We start from the raw sequence: 17,712 nt of genomic DNA, 5'->3' as shown, positions 1-17,712 counted from the left end.
TCTTTCTATTCTTTTTTTCTTCCTATCTCTCTCTTATTTCACCCAAAAATAATGTGTATGAGTATCATAACTCAAATTTATTGGAAATCATAAAATTCAATAGGTCTCATATCTTATTTAATAATTATTTTTCTTGATTTTATAGTTTTAATAAATTAATCAATAAAAAATATATTAAAAAGACTATATTATAAAGTGTGTTCCTATCACTCATCTAAAAAAAATAGTTTTAATTCATGTCACCACTTAATCTAGTATTAATTAATTTTAATAAAAAAAATTGTCAGATATTAAAGCATTCGTCATATTCAAAACATAAACAATATTTATTATTATTTTTAAGAAAAAGTTAAGTTATTTGGCATGAGCTTTATTTTGAGGGGAAAAAGAGTTCATATTCTTGTTAGCTTTTTGAAAGAGACTTAAAATACAAATAATTATTTGTTATAATTTAGACTATTCTAAACAAACATCCAATGAGGTGTATTCAATATGTTTTGAGTTATAGCTAGTATTATTTTTTTCAAATATCATCCTAGTATTTAAAAGAATATCAAGTCTATTTCTTTAACAAGTCCAATAGTCAAATCAGAACCCAGTAAATGGACTGTTTGACTAGGGTCATATCTTCCATTTGAGTCTGCAAATATAATTTCCTGTAACACCTTTTCATTCACATTTTAAAACCATGATGATTAATCCAACTATTTAGGCAATTTTCATTCAACGTTGAATTTGCAATTCTGTATAAAAACAACAAATGCCAAAAGAGGACAACAATAAATGGCTCCGGTGCCTGCTTGGCAGCCTGGGTACCGTACTATTTCATGTTTTTGTATTTTTCTACTGCTCATAATGCTTCATCTGTGAACACTTCCTTACACACACAGAATTTTGTGACAGTTTTTCTTATCTAGCTATTTTCACTGCTCTCCTTTCTCATCTCATTATTAATTTAATTTAGGCCCAAAACATAGCCACAAGTTGCCTTGCGTTTGATTATTGGTAGTAATTAAGTTTTTCCCAATAATTTGTATTGGTATATTATTTGTCTTGTTATGTGCAGACAACTCCGGATGGCTCTTCTGCAAATAGTGGTTGGATTATTAATAAAGAAAAACGAATTTCAGTTCCCATTGTCACTGTGGTTAAAGATACTGGGAGAGTTGACGGGGGGGTTGGTGATAGCCTTACAATAAGTTTAATAATTGTCTCATTGAGTTGAGTTAGGATTCCAATCTGCAGTGAAGGGTGAGATTTCTCAAGTTTTGAAGCTCTCCTAGCCTCAACACCACACCAATGCTATTTTATTCTAAGCATTTGATTCTTTGCATGAATGACACTGCCTCCATCTTCCACGTCTCTCATTGTCCCATCCTTTTCTAATCTCCATGCAAGTATTTTTTGTTTCTTTCACTAATTTCTCACACACTTTTCCTAATACATGTTAATTTTACACAACCTTTTCCATATTAACTAAATATATTAATCTCATTTAACTAATAAATTACCTACAATTAATTAAGATGTTTGTAACTTTAATGTTTATGATTAAATATAGAATTAAGTAATAAGTAAGTAAATTATCAGTTATATAAATTTATGAGGAAAATATATTTTTAGTTTCTGACAATATAGTTAAATTTGATTTTAGTTATTAAAAAAAATATTAGTTGAACTTGTGATCACCCTTACTTTTACATTAATCCCATTTACTTTTTAATTTTTCTATAAAAAATTCTTATTAATTATCTAACTTGTTAGATAAAAAGTACTATTAAGCATATTTTTTTTATGTATCTAAGATATTAAACATATTTATTTTTTATTTATATTTTTTATGAACTATTAAAAAGATTTATAGGAAAATATAGAAAAAAATGTAACATGTTGTTTAAATTGTTCCACATTATTCGTACCATTTGAACAGGCCAGCAGCCAACCGTGACTTCTCTAATCTCTAGCCCTCTATGAATGACTCTATCTCTTGTTTGGCAGTTGCCACTAAACAAACAAAACCCGTTTGATGTGGCACTAAAAGTAAGTGAAAGCGATGTTTCCCTGCCTCTTCACCATTTTTAAGAAGGGACTACGTTCTTTCTTGTTTCCTGCTTGCTCCCTCCATCTTTTGTTGTCCTCTTCTAAATAAGATACTGCATGTTTGTTTTGGTGTTAAAAAATTAATTTTAAGTTCAAAATTTAATTTTACATTATTGAAAAAATTAAAAAAAATTTATATTTAAAATTAACTATGGATTAAAATAAATTTAAATAACTTTTATGTTAAATTCAAAATTTATTATTAAATTTTATTCTTAACTTAATTTTTTAATAAAATATTTAAATATAAATCATATCACTTTAAAATTAATTTTATTATCAGTGATCCAAACCCAGTTAAGTTCCGTTTGTATGTATTATAACAATCATATTGCAGCCAAAATATAGTTTCATCAAAGGCGCCTTATTGTAGCACTCTGCTTTGCCCGTTAGATTTCCATTTCCCGGTAGAACCGTAGGAGGACATTAATGTAAGGGTATTAAAAAATCATCCTACGATAGTCTCCTATTTTCTCGGTAAAATAAGTATTAAATATACTATATTTTCAACATATTAACTATATCTCTTTTCTATTTAATAATCTTTTATATATAATAATAAGAAAAATTATATAAAAAAAGAATGTTACTCTTAATATAACAAGCTACTACTAAGTCAAGGGTACCCTAATAGTTTATTAACTGTAAGAATGACAAACTGGGTCGAACACAAGTTAACTCAACCTAAAAAAAATTGGTGGAGAAGTTAAGTGATTCAACTTACCTTTAAATGTGATGAATTATATTTCTCGACTTACTTTTCACAGTCAACCTATCCTATTCTACTTAAAATAATTTATATATTTAAATATGTTTAATTATAATATAATTTATAGATTAAAGAAAACATTTATGACAAATTTTAATTATATAAAATAAATACTTATATTATGTCATGCATAATCTAAAGTATTGGTTAAAGGAAGAATTAAATATATTTGATGTCTTAAAAATATATATATAAAAATCAACAATTCTCATACAAATGGCAACTGCCAAACAAGAGATAGTAAGTAAAAAGATATTATCGGTGAATTTATTTAATTTTTTCAATTATCCTGTTATTCCCGTATGATAATTTGTAGGATGCCAAATCGACAAGGTTTCCGAACTGAAAATAAAGAGATCAAAATGATAAATGGAGCAAAATAGGATGCCAAAATTATATTTAGGCTTTTATTTTTACATTTACAGAAAAGCTAACTATTATGCCATCTTATAAAAAAAATTAATACCAACTTTGCAAAATGACAGTTTTTAGCATATGCAAGGGAGAGAGAGTGCGTGACTGTGTGAGGATGGGCAGCATTACACTCAGCACACGAAGTTCACTTTTTTATTTGTTTTAATCAGCAAGAACACGAAGTTCAGTGCATGAAAATAAAAAATAGGAAAAGTTAGTTAGAGACAAAAAGAAGTGGGATTTTGAACACCAGTGGAAGGAACCATCCTTCTTTGCTCCCTGGACCTTGTTACAAGGAATGTATGGCTATAACTTCAAACTAAAACAGACTTACTCCTATATATATGCCTCAATTTCTATTTTAATCGACTATGAACATGTCTAGATTATAATTCCAACAATCTCTAAAAAAAGCACACATAAATGTTTTTAAGTCTCAATTATGTTTTACCAACTATATAATCCTAAGGTGAAGTTAGAAACAATTAATTATAAATCACAAGTATTTTCTTCAGTAATATAAAAAAAGTTCAACACTAACTTTATCATTCATATTTAATGTTAATATTTTTAAAATATATTTTATTTAATTTAAGTTTAGTTATAATGACCTATTTTTATTATTAATAACAAAATTCAATGAATAATTAATATAAATCAATTTATTTTTCTTGTATTTGAGATAGAAAGGAGAAGAGTTGATTTCAACTTTCAAGTCTCGAGTCTCAATGATCCTTGGGACCAACATATCATTTTTACCATGTCTGTCGGGTCACTGTGGCAAATCGTTTCGCAATCTTCACGTACGTGTTGCCATAAGCATAGATTTCACTCTGTTATCTTTCCACTGTAAAATTCTAATTAATCTAGCTCCTGTATTCTTCTGTCTCTCTGCTGTTTGTACAATTCAATTAAAAACAAAGCAAAAGTGCTTTAACTGTACAAATAGTGTTAAATTAATGATTTCTAAGATAGATAGGCAAGTATAGTTAATGCATTTTATGGGGATATTTAATCACTGACTCAATTGGGTAACCCAAGTTCAGCGACTAAGGTGGTGGCTGAGTTAATGAATTAAAAATCTAATTAATTAATTTTTCAAATTATATGAGCCGAGTTCAATCTTTTATATTTTTGGCTAATTACATGGTAGGCTGACGAGATAATTTTTTTTTATTTATAGTTTCCATAAGTTTGTGTTTATAAAGGTTAAAATTGGAAAAATATAAATTTACATGAATTAAGAATAAAAATAAAAATATTTTATAAGAATCAAAATTAGATAGGAAGTAAAATCACAGAGACGTATTTGAGCCACAAAAAAATTTGTCACTGGCGATCATATTGAGATCTTTACCGTTTGGGTTTGGGCCTAAGGTTAGTTTGCTTGCTTTATTGGGCCTTCGGCCCTTTTCATAACATTGTGTCTAACATGATTTTGATAACTAGGCTTATAAGATCTCCAACTTTCTTATTTTCTCAGGCTTTCCATTTACAGAAGCAAGTAGCACGTGACGTTTGTGCCAACTAGATTTGGGTCAGCTTCAGGAAAATAACTTTTTATTAGATTATGTTCTTCAACCAGAAAAGGAAACTGTTTCATGTCCAAAATCAATGTGACCAGATAATGAAGGGCATGTTTGGCTTTTAATTGGGAAACCCCAAGGTACATTCAAAAAGTAAAGCTGAAAAAGGCCCTTATTTGATTTTCAGTTCAGTCCAATTGTAAACTGAGTTGTGCTTATTTTTGTTTCGAATTGGAAGAAAAGGAGTTGAATGTGTCCCAATTATACATATTTATTTTTAATCTGAGGAGATTATAGATTGAGTTGCCAGAAAACTAAAGCTCCCATCGAATCACATGACAATACTGCAGGAGGTGAGCATGGGAACCAGGATATAAATTGCCATTATAAGATTCCTTGCAACAACTATTTTTCCTCTCTGATATCAAGATATCATCACAAGAGAGCTTTATTAACTACTGTTGTATTGTAGCAGCTAACACTAGAAGTCATTTGTCTTCATATTGCTGGGTGCTTAGTCTATTTGGCATTTAAGAAACCCAATAACCAATATAATGATGATGCATGTAACAATCAACATTCAATAATAGTATTAAAAAAACAAAGGTGTGTTGCATCTTACTTTCTTGGACGGTCATGCTCCACCCAGTTCACAATCCCTGCATCTTCGCTGTTTAGATTGTGGTCAATAAAGTCAATGTTAAAATGCTTCTTGAATTCAGAAAGCAAACCCTCCTCTTGTTTATCCGTTCAAATTAGAAATAACTATATTGTATAATAATGATCTTGCTGTTAGATTGTAATGAAATCCAATGAAGGAGTGTTGTTGTTTGCTGTGAAGCAACAGACAAAAGGAACACAAGAAGAAAATGCCCTTGGCTGCAAAGAGAGATAAGGTATCAAGAACTCGGATAGAGAAAAAGAGAAAAAATCAGCGATTTATTGTTATCCGGTTAAAAGTTCAAACCGGTAGTTGATGGTAATGGTTGCTTGCTTCTTATTTTATAGAAAATTTTCTTTTCCCATTTCATCGGCATAATCCGCATGACAATTGACAAGAAAACTCCTGACAATGGCAAAACAGTAACCCGAAAATTTGAGTAGGTGATACTGATCAGACTTTACAATGTTAAATAATCATGTTTATTATGATAATAAGTACGGAATAGAACGTGTTGATGATCATATGTTTATTATGATAATAAGTATGCAATAACCACTTGAAAAGTTGATGTAAAAGAAACTACTTTATAAGTTATACCGTTTTTTAAAATAAATAATTTATATACTGAAGTGTAAATGTTTTTACAGTCATTTTTTGTTGGTCAATTGATTTTTTTTTAATGATATCAAAAGTTTAATTGGGTTTTTATTTTTGAAAAAGAAAAAAATTATTAATGACTATAATTGGTTAATACTAACAATAATTACTAATTAAACTCAATTCTTCACTATCTATAAATTTAAAAGGGCTTTAAAAAAATTATTAATCATAAATATCAACTGAAGTGATTATTATAAAAAATCAACAAATTTATATTAATAATGTGATTAATTATCAATGTTAAAATTAAATTAAATTATATATTTTTTAACATGCAAAATTTAAATTTCTGTTATTAAAAAAATCATGTCAAAATAATATAAAATTTATTTTTTATGCATGATCAATATAAAAAATTTGAGAAAAAAGACCAATGAAAATTTTTATATCATCATCCATCATGAATAATGAATTTATTAACTTTTATGACTAATTAAACGATATTATAAAAATAAAACGATATTATAAAAATAGTTTGCATTATCAGATGATTAAACTCTTACAAAAATTAATTAACATTGTGAACATTTTTTTTTACACAAACTATAAAAATCAATAATAGTATTAAAAACTTTATCTTCTACGTATTTATTTTAAATTTAAGTTCAACGTAAAATGACTCCTTGTTTGGAAATTAGACAGGTTTCATAAAAAAATTTAGAAACATATCGATGGTAGACACAGTTTTGTAATGAAACTCGCGTATAGGCTGGCTAGAATGTATTACGACAGAATTAATGACCGATGAAGACAGAGACTTGTTACACTGAGGACTTGATATTATTAACATACTAGTAAGTAAGCATCAACATAAATTACTTGCGGAGATTAATGACAAATACCCAAAACGCGCAGCCAGAAAAGGAATTAACACTTTTTGAAAGGATCTTTATATAACTTACAACCTACAACCTACAACCAAATTCACATTTAACAAAACATGATATTTTTAAGGGCTGTTAAAAAAGAAAACCAGTACTCAGTAGGATACAGTCTCTTCCGAACATGAAGGTAAATCACAACTCTGTCCAAATATATCAGGGATTCCGTTCCAATTATTCTTTTCTCTTGTTTCCCAATAGCCACCAATATATCGGAAACAACCATCCTCATCCTTCTTAAACCATCTTGGTTGCCATCCTCTTTCTTGCATCTTTCTTGCCTGAATTATTATGAATCAAGCATAAGTTACAACAATAAGAAAAGCTTGGCGTATAGCATATTCCAATAAACTCTAGATACCATGGATCAAAAGTTGAGAGTTGTGGGTAATTTACCAGTCTCTGCAACTGTTCAAGTCTTAGTTTCTCTGCATTTGCCAGCTCATATTCTCCATTTTCTAAATGTCTTTGATCTGGTCTCAACCTTGAGTCAGTTGGAGGCAACTTCTCTAATAAACCAGGTAATATTTCATTCAAGGAAATTGCAAAAGGAGAGAGGTTGTATCTTGTCTTCGGTACATGGTTGTCCCTTTCCCACAATAATGCAGCTTCTGTCATCGGATCATAACCTTTTGGCTTGGTGGTTGGATCCCCGAGTACATAGTACATTGCTTCATCCCACTTCCCAATTAACATCGCTACCTTCCCTCCAGTTCTGTTGTCTTGAACAAACCCATGGACCTGTTATATATGATTAAAAGTTCTTTCAGTCTCATAAAACTCAGAACAAGAAAAGCGGATAGACGAATCCAAACTACTCATTTGGAATTGCCAAATTTCTAACATACAAGAAGAGGCAAAACGTAATTTAAACAATACATTCATGCTATGATAAAATAAAAGTATTAGGATATCTAGCCATGGTAAATGTGCTAACTGAAATGAAAGTGCAGCAGGTAAGAAAATCCTGCTAGACAGAATTCTTTATTTTCCACTTAATTAGAAAGTACAAACAGAATTTTGATAGTGAATTTAGTTGAATGATAAAGTTGGGGAGAAAAAAGGATAAAGAAAGATGTTTTGTCCGGATAAAATAAGGGAAAACATAATATATTTCAGGAAAATAAAGTGTATTACTTGTCTATCAAATCATCCAAATGTAAACAACAAATAATTCATGCAGTCTCAGTCCTAGTTGCATTTACAATCCTACCTGATGTGGATTTCTGTCTATAATAGACTGCTCCTTGAATTTCAGTTTGCAAGAATAGTTGCCACTGCCCTTGATGTGCATGGTACCGTAGTGGTCACAATAAATTTTACCTAGTATGATATTGTAAATCGAAGTGGTGACCTTGCTCCACTGAAATGTTTCACCATCCTCAAACTGTAGAGTGAGGACACCCACAGGATCTAACTGGATAGAACGCCCCCAGAATTTTCCTTTCAAATTAGAATCTGCCCAAAACTTCCATCCCCTTCCCTCACAGTGACAAGCAACAATCATTGGATGATGACTAACCTGGAGCAAGCTTCTTGTTAGAAGAAAATTAGCAGCATAAGACACACAAATCACTGCCCTATTTCAGATTCAACAACAAAACACAATAATGAAGCAACAAATATTTTAGTTTATTGTTGCTGCATTTGCCTGTAAATTTTGACTCATTCCCATTAACCTTGATTGAAAAGTTAAAGGAAAAACCCAGTTACCTTTTCAGAAAAAAACTTAAGTCCTTTATCTGGATAGTCAGCTTCGTAGGTCTCCCCGAGTAAAGGATTAAAAGGTTTACATTGTCGACCTTCAGTTGACGCATAGCTAGACACAGCAAAAGCTGCAATGTTTAGAATTCTCATCAAATCATTCCCCTGCACAATGCAAAACATAATTTTCAAACAATGCTAATTCAATAAACTAGAAACATATAAAGCATGCACTTAAAGTATGAAGCTGAATAATGTTTTTTTTTCATTTCTCAACTTTGTTCTACAACAGTAAACTTGGATAGCTGGATGATACTACATTTCACATTAACATTGTACACGCACTAGCAAAGCATACTTTGTTTATATGGAACCAGAGTCTTGTAGAAAGCAGTATCAGAAACTATGCAGAAACAATCTACTCAAGCCTCCAATATCAGCATAGAGCAAGTTTTAATGTCAAGTTAGCTCTGAGTTCCTAGTTCAAGCAATATGTATCTAATAGCAAAAAATGTTTAGTTTCATCATTTAAGTTCTTTTAGGTCCAGTAGCAGTTTATAAGCCTACATTATATATGGATATGGTTAATGTGTTATGTGTTTGATAATTTTTCCTACCAATGCCTCTCCTGGGGGAATTGATTACCCAACACAATGCAACAAAACTATATTTTGCTTCTTATAAGCCTATTCCACATGCTTGAGCTACTTCAAAGTAGAAAGACACCCACTATTAAGTAACTTTAACACAAGCGTGAAGCAGGATGTATTGGCATTGTGAAATTTAAAGATCCAATTGTCCAAGCATTATTGTTTATTTATGACTTATGATCACAGGCCTAGTTGTCATATTCAAAATACCTTATTATATCATTAATTGAGCTTCATTTTATTCATAAACCCCATCAAGCCAAAAATCGTAATTTGGAAGGCACTGATCACAGCCAAGTAGCTAGCTCACAGACCACTCCTGCCATTACCTATCCTATCCACCATAACCCATAATTAACAAAGTTATACCCTTAATTTACCCAAGAAAATTCTAAACCAACTCATTAATCCCTATGTTTTGGCTACATAGCAGCTGAGAACAATTTTGAATCTATATTGACCAACATATTTATCCTATAAAAACTCGAGTTTTTATGGGCATTCAAAACTAACAAGAAATACAGAACAAAAAAGTGTTTTCAGTCTGAGGCACAAGTCAAGAAGAGGAATAGCCAGGCAGCAGCCATATAATGGTAAATGTGAGGCAAATTCATATCTTTCTTCTATGATAGCATCTGTAGAAATGGCAAATCTGGCAATGGTACTAGAAAGCAAATTGAGAGAGAGAGAGACTAACTTTAAAACAGAAGTGAGGACAGATTTGATAGGCCTAATTACTAGACAGGATGAACTCCGACTATACTAGTTTAGAACATGTCGATCAAGTGCAGACTATCAAGCTATTGAAATGTTGAAATCTTTATAAGCAGCAATTTCCTTAAATTTAACCAAGCATATTATCTACCTTGATAAAATGAACTTAGGAGATCATGCTTTTAAAACTGCTTTGTGACAAAAGAAAGCACAGCTGAGGACCTGACCTGCTTTCCCCACTCCAATGCTCTATCAACCAGGTATGAATACTCTAGGTCTTCAAAACACTTTTGCAATGAAGACAGTGGTTCGTTAAAATAGACAGGGAGACAAACTCCAGAAAGATCCTTCCCAATATTGTCTTTAATAATTGACCACAAACCAACAGGCTTCTCTTTTTCTTTTGGCTCTGGTAGGTTATCCCTTCTTTTGACATATGGATAACTTACATCTTTGATCTCCTTCTCAAACCCATGCACACCATCATAACAAATATAATCTCTATCGGATATACTGGCATTGCCCATACCTTCCCTACTTCGATAGGAAGCACTTCTTAGGGCATCGGAATACAAAAACTCATTTGTGTCAAAGTATGTTCTATCCTCATCATCTGTTTCACCATCTGCTCCATCTTGACTTTCATTATCCGCCACTGAATCAGTAACACTGCCCTCTGACATGACGGAATAGAAATCTGAGACATGAAAGGATCAAGGAGTAAGTGGACTGCCACTAACATGCAAACTTCATAATCAAAACAACCAGTTTATAAAACAGGATACAAATACATCATCAACTTCCTAATGCTTCATTCATACGAGATACAATCACCACAAATAAATAATGTTGAAAATGAATGCTTTAGATGATAGGTAGTTATTCAATCTAAGAATGGCATTACCATTGAAAGATCTTTGAATTAAAATATATAATCATCAGATTAAACACAACAATCTAAAACGGAATTCATATTGACTTCCTTTGCAGGTACAGATTTTAATGGTAATTCAAGGCAAAAGACATGACAATGGACAATTAATACTCACCACTAAACCTTCTATTTCCTTGTCCACAGTATGATTCACGTTCCTTTGTTTCATCCACTACAGTAGTTTCCAACTCTATTTTCTCTGTCTGCATGAATTGTTTTTACAAGAAAAATCAAACTAGACTAATAAGAATTTCATCATTTAATATGGCACTGAGAGCATATATAGTAGCAAATGGGATGTGAATTGAATAAATTCCATGACCAACTCCAGAACACCAACACTATGCACTCATTTAATAATGACAACAAGTTGAAGTGAGATATTGTTAGAGGAAAACAAGTCTTCCAGTTTGCATTACTATATAAATTAATACATTGATTGTGCTTTTTTTCATAGTAAGTAGGGAATACAGTGATTGACCCTAGGGGCAAGCAAAATCTAAGTAATCCATGTGATGGATGACCACATCAGTGACAGAGATATTACTTTTTTTTGGTGTAAACAGAAACATTACTTTAAACTACTGAGGGAGGTTCAAACAATATATATATCCTAATCCTGCAATGTGCTTTACATGGAATAAAATGTCAATATTCATCTATATATCTTTCTGCACATTTTGAATTACCTAAAACACTAGAAAGCTAATTTAGAACTGAAAGCCATGTAAATGTAACATCCTTCCATCATTAGGTACTAATTCCAACAATCATATTTAAAATCTTAAGCCAGACAAGAGGAGAGAGGAAAACTTTTAAACTGCTTCCATGGCCAGGCAATAAAACCATTATTTTGTTACAACCATCTATAATAAAACTTCAGCTTATCAATTAGAAGAGGATGTGTTCAAAAGGAAAAATTGATACCTCCAGTTGTTTTAAGGTGTCCAGCAACATAACATGTTTCTGCTGAAGAAACTTCAACTTGCTTTGAAGATAAGAGACATCGGAAAGCATAATAGACTCACAGTCATTAATGATTGTTTCACTTATGCCTTCCTGAGACAATCGTAATCGCAGCTTCTCTGTCGAAACTACGATATCTTCAGAAGTTGCAAGATCGCTACTTGTTAGAGCTCTAGGAAAAAGATCTTTTACAGACTGCAAGGCCTCAATCCACATGGCTCTGTCTTCTCTAGACACACACCTCAAGTGAAGAGTTTTTGTCCCAGTAAAAATGGAAAGCCGCTTATCATCAGACTTGCTGGAACGAACAGAAGAAACCTGTGAACAAGACATATTTAGATTTAGCACTCACTGGAACAGACAAGCAAGGAAAGCTGGTATATGTATTAAAATTTAAAAATAAAATAAAATAAAACCATTGGATCATTTTTGTTTGTCAATGATAAAAGTGAAAGGATACAATCAGAACCCAGTAATACTACTTCTGCAGATGCCAATTTCAGCAGCAGGTAGTGAAAGACATTGAACCCAATATTTCAGATACGTAAGACCCAGATATAATTTAACCAAGAGTCAATTACTCAATTTAACTCAAACACATCAAGTTATATGGGCAAATAAATAAGGATTGTTTAATAAATATTTCAAATACATCACTGCTCGATTGTGGTAAAAAGAAATGATACAGACGATTAAACACCCATAAAGAACATAAAGAACACATATTTTAAACACATTTCAGAGTGGGTGCATGCTTGCATGTAAATGCAAAAACGTGTAAGCGTCAGTTACAGTCTTACAGACGTTTCATTCAACACCCTGCATTAATTGACATAGGAACAATCAATGTCCTAGTCCTCTGACCTGATAACGGATGACCCTTTACCCACTCCCTCTTCTCGCAACTTTTCTAGAAAAATTTACCAAATAGCATGGAGAACTAATAAAACTTCACTTCTAACATACACACACATAACTAAAGCGGTGATTTAAACTCTGATAAAGTCCGAACAAAAGAACCCGTTAAAATACAATTTTAAACAAGAAAAAACAATAAAATAAAAATTAAAACGGTTTCATGATACAGATAAACAAAACAGCAGGAAAATCATAAAGTACAAAAAGGCATTTCAATATTTTAGTGCAAGTGATTGGGACCAGAAAAAAAAAACAAAAAAGTGTGTATCCATCCATGATGGAGCTTAGTTACGCTTATGGTAAGTAAGATAACTAAGTGTTGCAAAAGATATATATATATATATATATATATATATATATATATATATATATATATATATAACTTTTTCAGCATCTTATATGTAATAAATAATATCATAAGAACAAACCTTCAAATGTATCTCACCGAACGGTTTGCATTGCTTCCCGTTGTTACTGTTATTACCTCCTCCTACTCCTCCTCCAGACGATGCTCGATTCAGATTCAGATTCCAATTCGCCTTCTTCACGAACTTCGATGACTCTTCTCCGATCACCCTGACGCTCCTATCCCTCGCCGGACTCATTAAGATCTTGTCCGGTCCGTGAATCTTGTAATACGAAAGCACGCCATCTTCTAGCACGAACCACCTCGACCTCCACCCCTTCCCGTAATTCACCCACTTGTACAGGATCCCGGCCACACTCCCGGCCACTCCGCCACCGTTCCCTCCGGCGAAGGCCCTGGAATCGCGCGGCTCCTCCTCCTCTTCGAGATCCGCGGCGGCGGTGGCCTTGACGGAATCGGCGCCGACGGAGGAATCCTGAGTGGAGAAGCTCGATTTGGAGGCGTAGTTGACGGTCCTGATGGACGCATCGAGCCCTAGCTGACACTGACTCGGCGATTTGGCCACCACAGGGTTCGCCCGGTCCCGATCGATAGAAACCGGAGCAATGCAGCACAGAGGATTCATCTTCTCACTCGATCAAACAAATTCACAACAACACATGATCGAGCAACGGCTTTGATTCAGATTGAGATGGAAACACGGGAGAAGCTGATCGGAGATTGGAGATGCAAGCGCAACGTCGTTTTGTTGGTTTTAAATGGGATGAAATGAATGAGTGTGGCTGGCTAGCTATAAAGAGCTGAACCATTTAAGGCACTCTTATCACACCATTCCCCCATAGCCCTTAAACAAAAGCTAACATTGCCTCTTTAATAAATGCATGCATCATGCTTTTTTCTCTGAAATGAACGAGGCCATTGAGAGAGAGAGAGACCATAATTGTGAGAGGGGACAGCTAACGTGCGCCCTTGTGCGCAGGGGAGGGGAAAACGCCTCTCTTTTTCTTTGGGCCAGGCCCATGGCCATGATCAGAGGGGGGGACACGTGAAATGACGTTTCTGCACTTGGGGTCAATTTGAGGCCGAACCTTTTGGTGCTCCTAAATCCTAAGACCATGTTTGGGTTTGTTCAATGGGTAATACTAATATCCACCGTGGGACATGCCATTCTTTAGCGTTGACCCAACACCCTAGATCCTATAACTGGCATTGGATTTAATGACTTTTGCACTTGCACCTCCTCCAAAAAATGTATTCTTCTATTGCTTTTTGGAACTTTGAATGCCACAATTGCTTTTCAGTGGGACCAAAGAGATTAAGGGGCTTTAATTGCTCCACCTGATACCACTTACTCGACCAAACTAGTCATACCCATTAGACCCATTAAATTAATCACTTTGGTTTGACGTAGAAACATGGTCGGTTCAATTTGATTCGGTGTAGTATTGCTTTTTTTAGTTATGAAGCATTAGTCTTACTTTCTGATTTTTTTATTATTATAAAGCATTAGTTTAAAAAAAAAAACGACACGAATATACATGTATGGTAAAAAAGATTATTATTCTTCATTGAGTTTTTGTAATGTTTTCCGACCCTAACATGGAGAAATCATGCTAGACTTTTTACGGTTTTTTAAATTTATACTTTAAAATCATTATTTTATTTGATTTTTATTTTCAACATGTATTGTTCAAAAATGTTTTCACTGACTTGTAAGTTCTACCTATCTTATTATAACATTTAGGGTAAGAAATATGTTCCACTCAACCCCCAAACTCACAAAATTTAATTCAACTCAATTATATTTTTGAATTAAATTGGATCATTGATTGAATTTATTTTAATAAATCTGATTAAAATTGAGTTAAAAGATGAGTTTGAAGTTATGAATCTGATCAAACCCAACCTCAATATACAATAAACATATAAAAAAATAATATTGTTTTATGAATATTAAGTTGTTAAACTAGTTAGATGTTTTAAGTTCTACCATTACAAGTGATTTTCAATGTTTTAGCAAGATTGTATTTTACTTCCTTTCTTGGATCTCATTTCAAATAGTAGTTGTAAAATAAAATTTGAAAGCACCCCTTATTGTTTGAGTTTAAGCTGTTTTTTTTTTCAATAGTGAAAGAGATAACATTTTTTTTTACTTAACCTGAGCTAATCAAAAGTTAAGTTGAAGATTGCAAAATATAAAAAATGTAAACCCAATCCACTTAAATTTAATTAGATTGAGTTAAAAAAAAGGTTAAAATCAACCCAATTCGGGTCCTTACAACCCTAATAACATCTATATATAACATAGGTTATTATCAAGAGCTATGCACTCTCCAAATGTTAAGAACTCAATTATTGCCCTTTTTCATGCTTTCCCAAGTAATAGATAGGTGTTACTTAAAGTAGTGGTACAGTCAATTTCTTCTTATATGTATGAGTTTGTATCTGTTTCCACCATCTATGTGTGAAGAAATCCATGGAAGATTAGAGTGAGATAAACAATAAAGGTTTGCACTGGATGTCTTAGGTGCGAATGTCAATTAGCAAAGATCAAAGAGGTTTGGGCTTTCGAAATTTGCATGGATTCAATTTAGCTCTGCTTGGTAAACAAGGTTGGAAGTTCATAGCCAACCAAGATGTTTTGGTTACTCGTTTCTTCAAAGCTAGATACTTTTTTGGAGGGAAGTTTTTGGATGCAAGGATTGGTCACAATCTATCCTATGTTTGGAAAAGCATCTGGAATACACAAGCGTTGCTAAAGAAAGGATTCAGGTGGAGCATTAGATACAAAATGAAAAGAAAGGCTTTGAACAAGCCATGGCTAAGGAATGTGGAGAATATGAGGATTATGAAAGATGCTAATCAGATAGTGCATTAGATGATAGTTAAGGATCTAATTATGCCTGAGGTACGTTGCCGAAATGAACACTTATTGCATTAACTATTTGATGATGCAATAGTAGGGATATTATGAAAATTCCTCTCTTTAGCTGTGTAAATGATGTTTTACTTGTCTGGTGGTCTAAGAAAAATGTTATATATACAATTCGTTTTGCATATAGGTTAATCATGAATGATATGGTTGACTTGTCTCATTTGAGAGTTGATAGAAAATGGTCCTTGATTTGGAGGTTAATAGTTCTTCCCCGAGTAAGGCTTCTCATGTGGAAGGCTTGTAAGGAGTGAATTTCAACTAGGATGAGACTAAAGCAAAAGGAAGTCTAATGTTCAATTATGGGTGTTGTGTGCAGTAATCAATTAGAGCATGCTCGACACTAATTTTTTTATTGTTCAGGAAGCATACATTGTTGGGAGTAAATTGGTATATGGCCTATGCTAGCTCATTTTATGTTGGAGGAAGATAGTTTTGTTGAGGTGTGTTTTAAAATGCTACAGAATCTCAAAGAATTGAGTAAAGCTTTTTTTTTTTGCATGACTCTGGAATATTTGGAATAGTCAAAACACTACTCAGTGGGAAGATAAGACTATCTCGTTGAATTAGATTGTCCATAACACTAAATAGTTTCTTCATGATTGGAGGACAACCAAGGGAGGTAATTGATGTAATGCAAAAATACCTTGATAGGATTAAGTGGTTTCCCTTTTATAAAGATTTCTTCAAGTGTAATATAGATACAATGTTCAATATTCATAATGCCAATATGAGTTGGGGGTGTTTTGTTCGTGATGAAAAATGAGAGTTTGTTGATGCGTATGTTGGTTCCACTTGGGCATGTATGCTTGTTGAGGAAGGGGAAGCTTACGAGCTTCTTCAAGCTTTGATGTGGGCAAGGTTGTCAAACTCACAATTCTACATAAACTCGTAGAGGTTTCGTAAATTCGACTCGTAGAATCGATTCGTAAACTTGTAAGAGTTTACTCAATATAAAAAATATATTAATATTCCTATATATAAAATCATATACAACTAAATATTTTAAACCTAAAATAAATCAAAATAACAAACTTTAACACTAATTCAATAAACTAACATAGTCCACACCCAATCAAACATAAATTCATATAATACAAAACATAAATTCTTCAAATAAAAACATTTAAAAAATATAGAAATAGTTCAAATGTCCATCAATTCTCTAATTAAATCATCTCCAATATCACCCCCACTACCATCATCTTCAAACTCTTTCTCGTTTGAGAAGTGATCTTCAACATTGTCATTTAAAACCAAATTGTCAATATCAAATGCATCTAAAGTTGGATCACTTAAACTTCCTCCAACCAAGTCACTATTGCTTCCACTACCACTTTCACCTAGAAGTTGCTCAACTTGGACATTGCCTTCATCAAAAATATCATCTCCCTCTTTTGTTATCCACTCATCATTAGATTCTGTATCTTCAAATGAAAGATCGAGTAACAATTTTTCTTATCTATCTATTTTTCAGCTTCAAGTTGTATATTACATAAATTAAGTCATTCAT

At 32.6% G+C, this 17,712-nt stretch overlaps 1 protein-coding gene across 1 annotated transcript; it reads right to left on the bottom strand.

The window, feature by feature from the left end:
* Nucleotides 1–6,891: 6,891 nt before the first annotated feature.
* On the bottom strand, nt 6,892–14,234 carry LOC114396360 (oxysterol-binding protein-related protein 1D-like). The gene is made up of 8 exons (XM_028358288.1): nt 13,329–14,234; nt 11,944–12,300; nt 11,132–11,219; nt 10,310–10,779; nt 8,728–8,883; nt 8,228–8,536; nt 7,411–7,755; nt 6,892–7,295 (listed from the first exon to the last, which is right to left on the bottom strand). Exons 1-8 carry the CDS (start codon nt 13,890–13,892, stop codon nt 7,113–7,115), a joined length of 2,472 nt encoding a protein of 823 aa, XP_028214089.1. The 5' UTR covers nt 13,893–14,234; the 3' UTR covers nt 6,892–7,112.
* Between the last annotated feature and the right edge of the window lie 3,478 nt (nt 14,235–17,712).

This window comes from Glycine soja, chromosome 18 (genome assembly GCF_004193775.1).
Source record: "Glycine soja cultivar W05 chromosome 18, ASM419377v2, whole genome shotgun sequence".
NCBI classification, from domain to species: Eukaryota; Viridiplantae; Streptophyta; class Magnoliopsida; order Fabales; family Fabaceae; genus Glycine; species Glycine soja.
This window is presented reverse-complemented; position numbering and strand designations above follow the sequence as displayed.

Bases quoted from the DNA above. Each gene is read 5' to 3' on its own strand.
- LOC114396360 (XM_028358288.1), bottom strand. From the start codon at position 13,892: ATGAATCCTCTGTGCTGCATTGCTCCGGTTTCTATCGATCGGGACCGG. The intron at 11,220-11,943 runs GTATCAATTTTT...CAATTCATGCAG, and splicing joins ACACCTTAAAACAACTGGAG to ACAGAGAAAATAGAGTTGGA. The intron at 10,780-11,131 runs GTGAGTATTAAT...TTCATGTCTCAG, and splicing joins AGGAAATAGAAGGTTTAGTG to ATTTCTATTCCGTCATGTCA.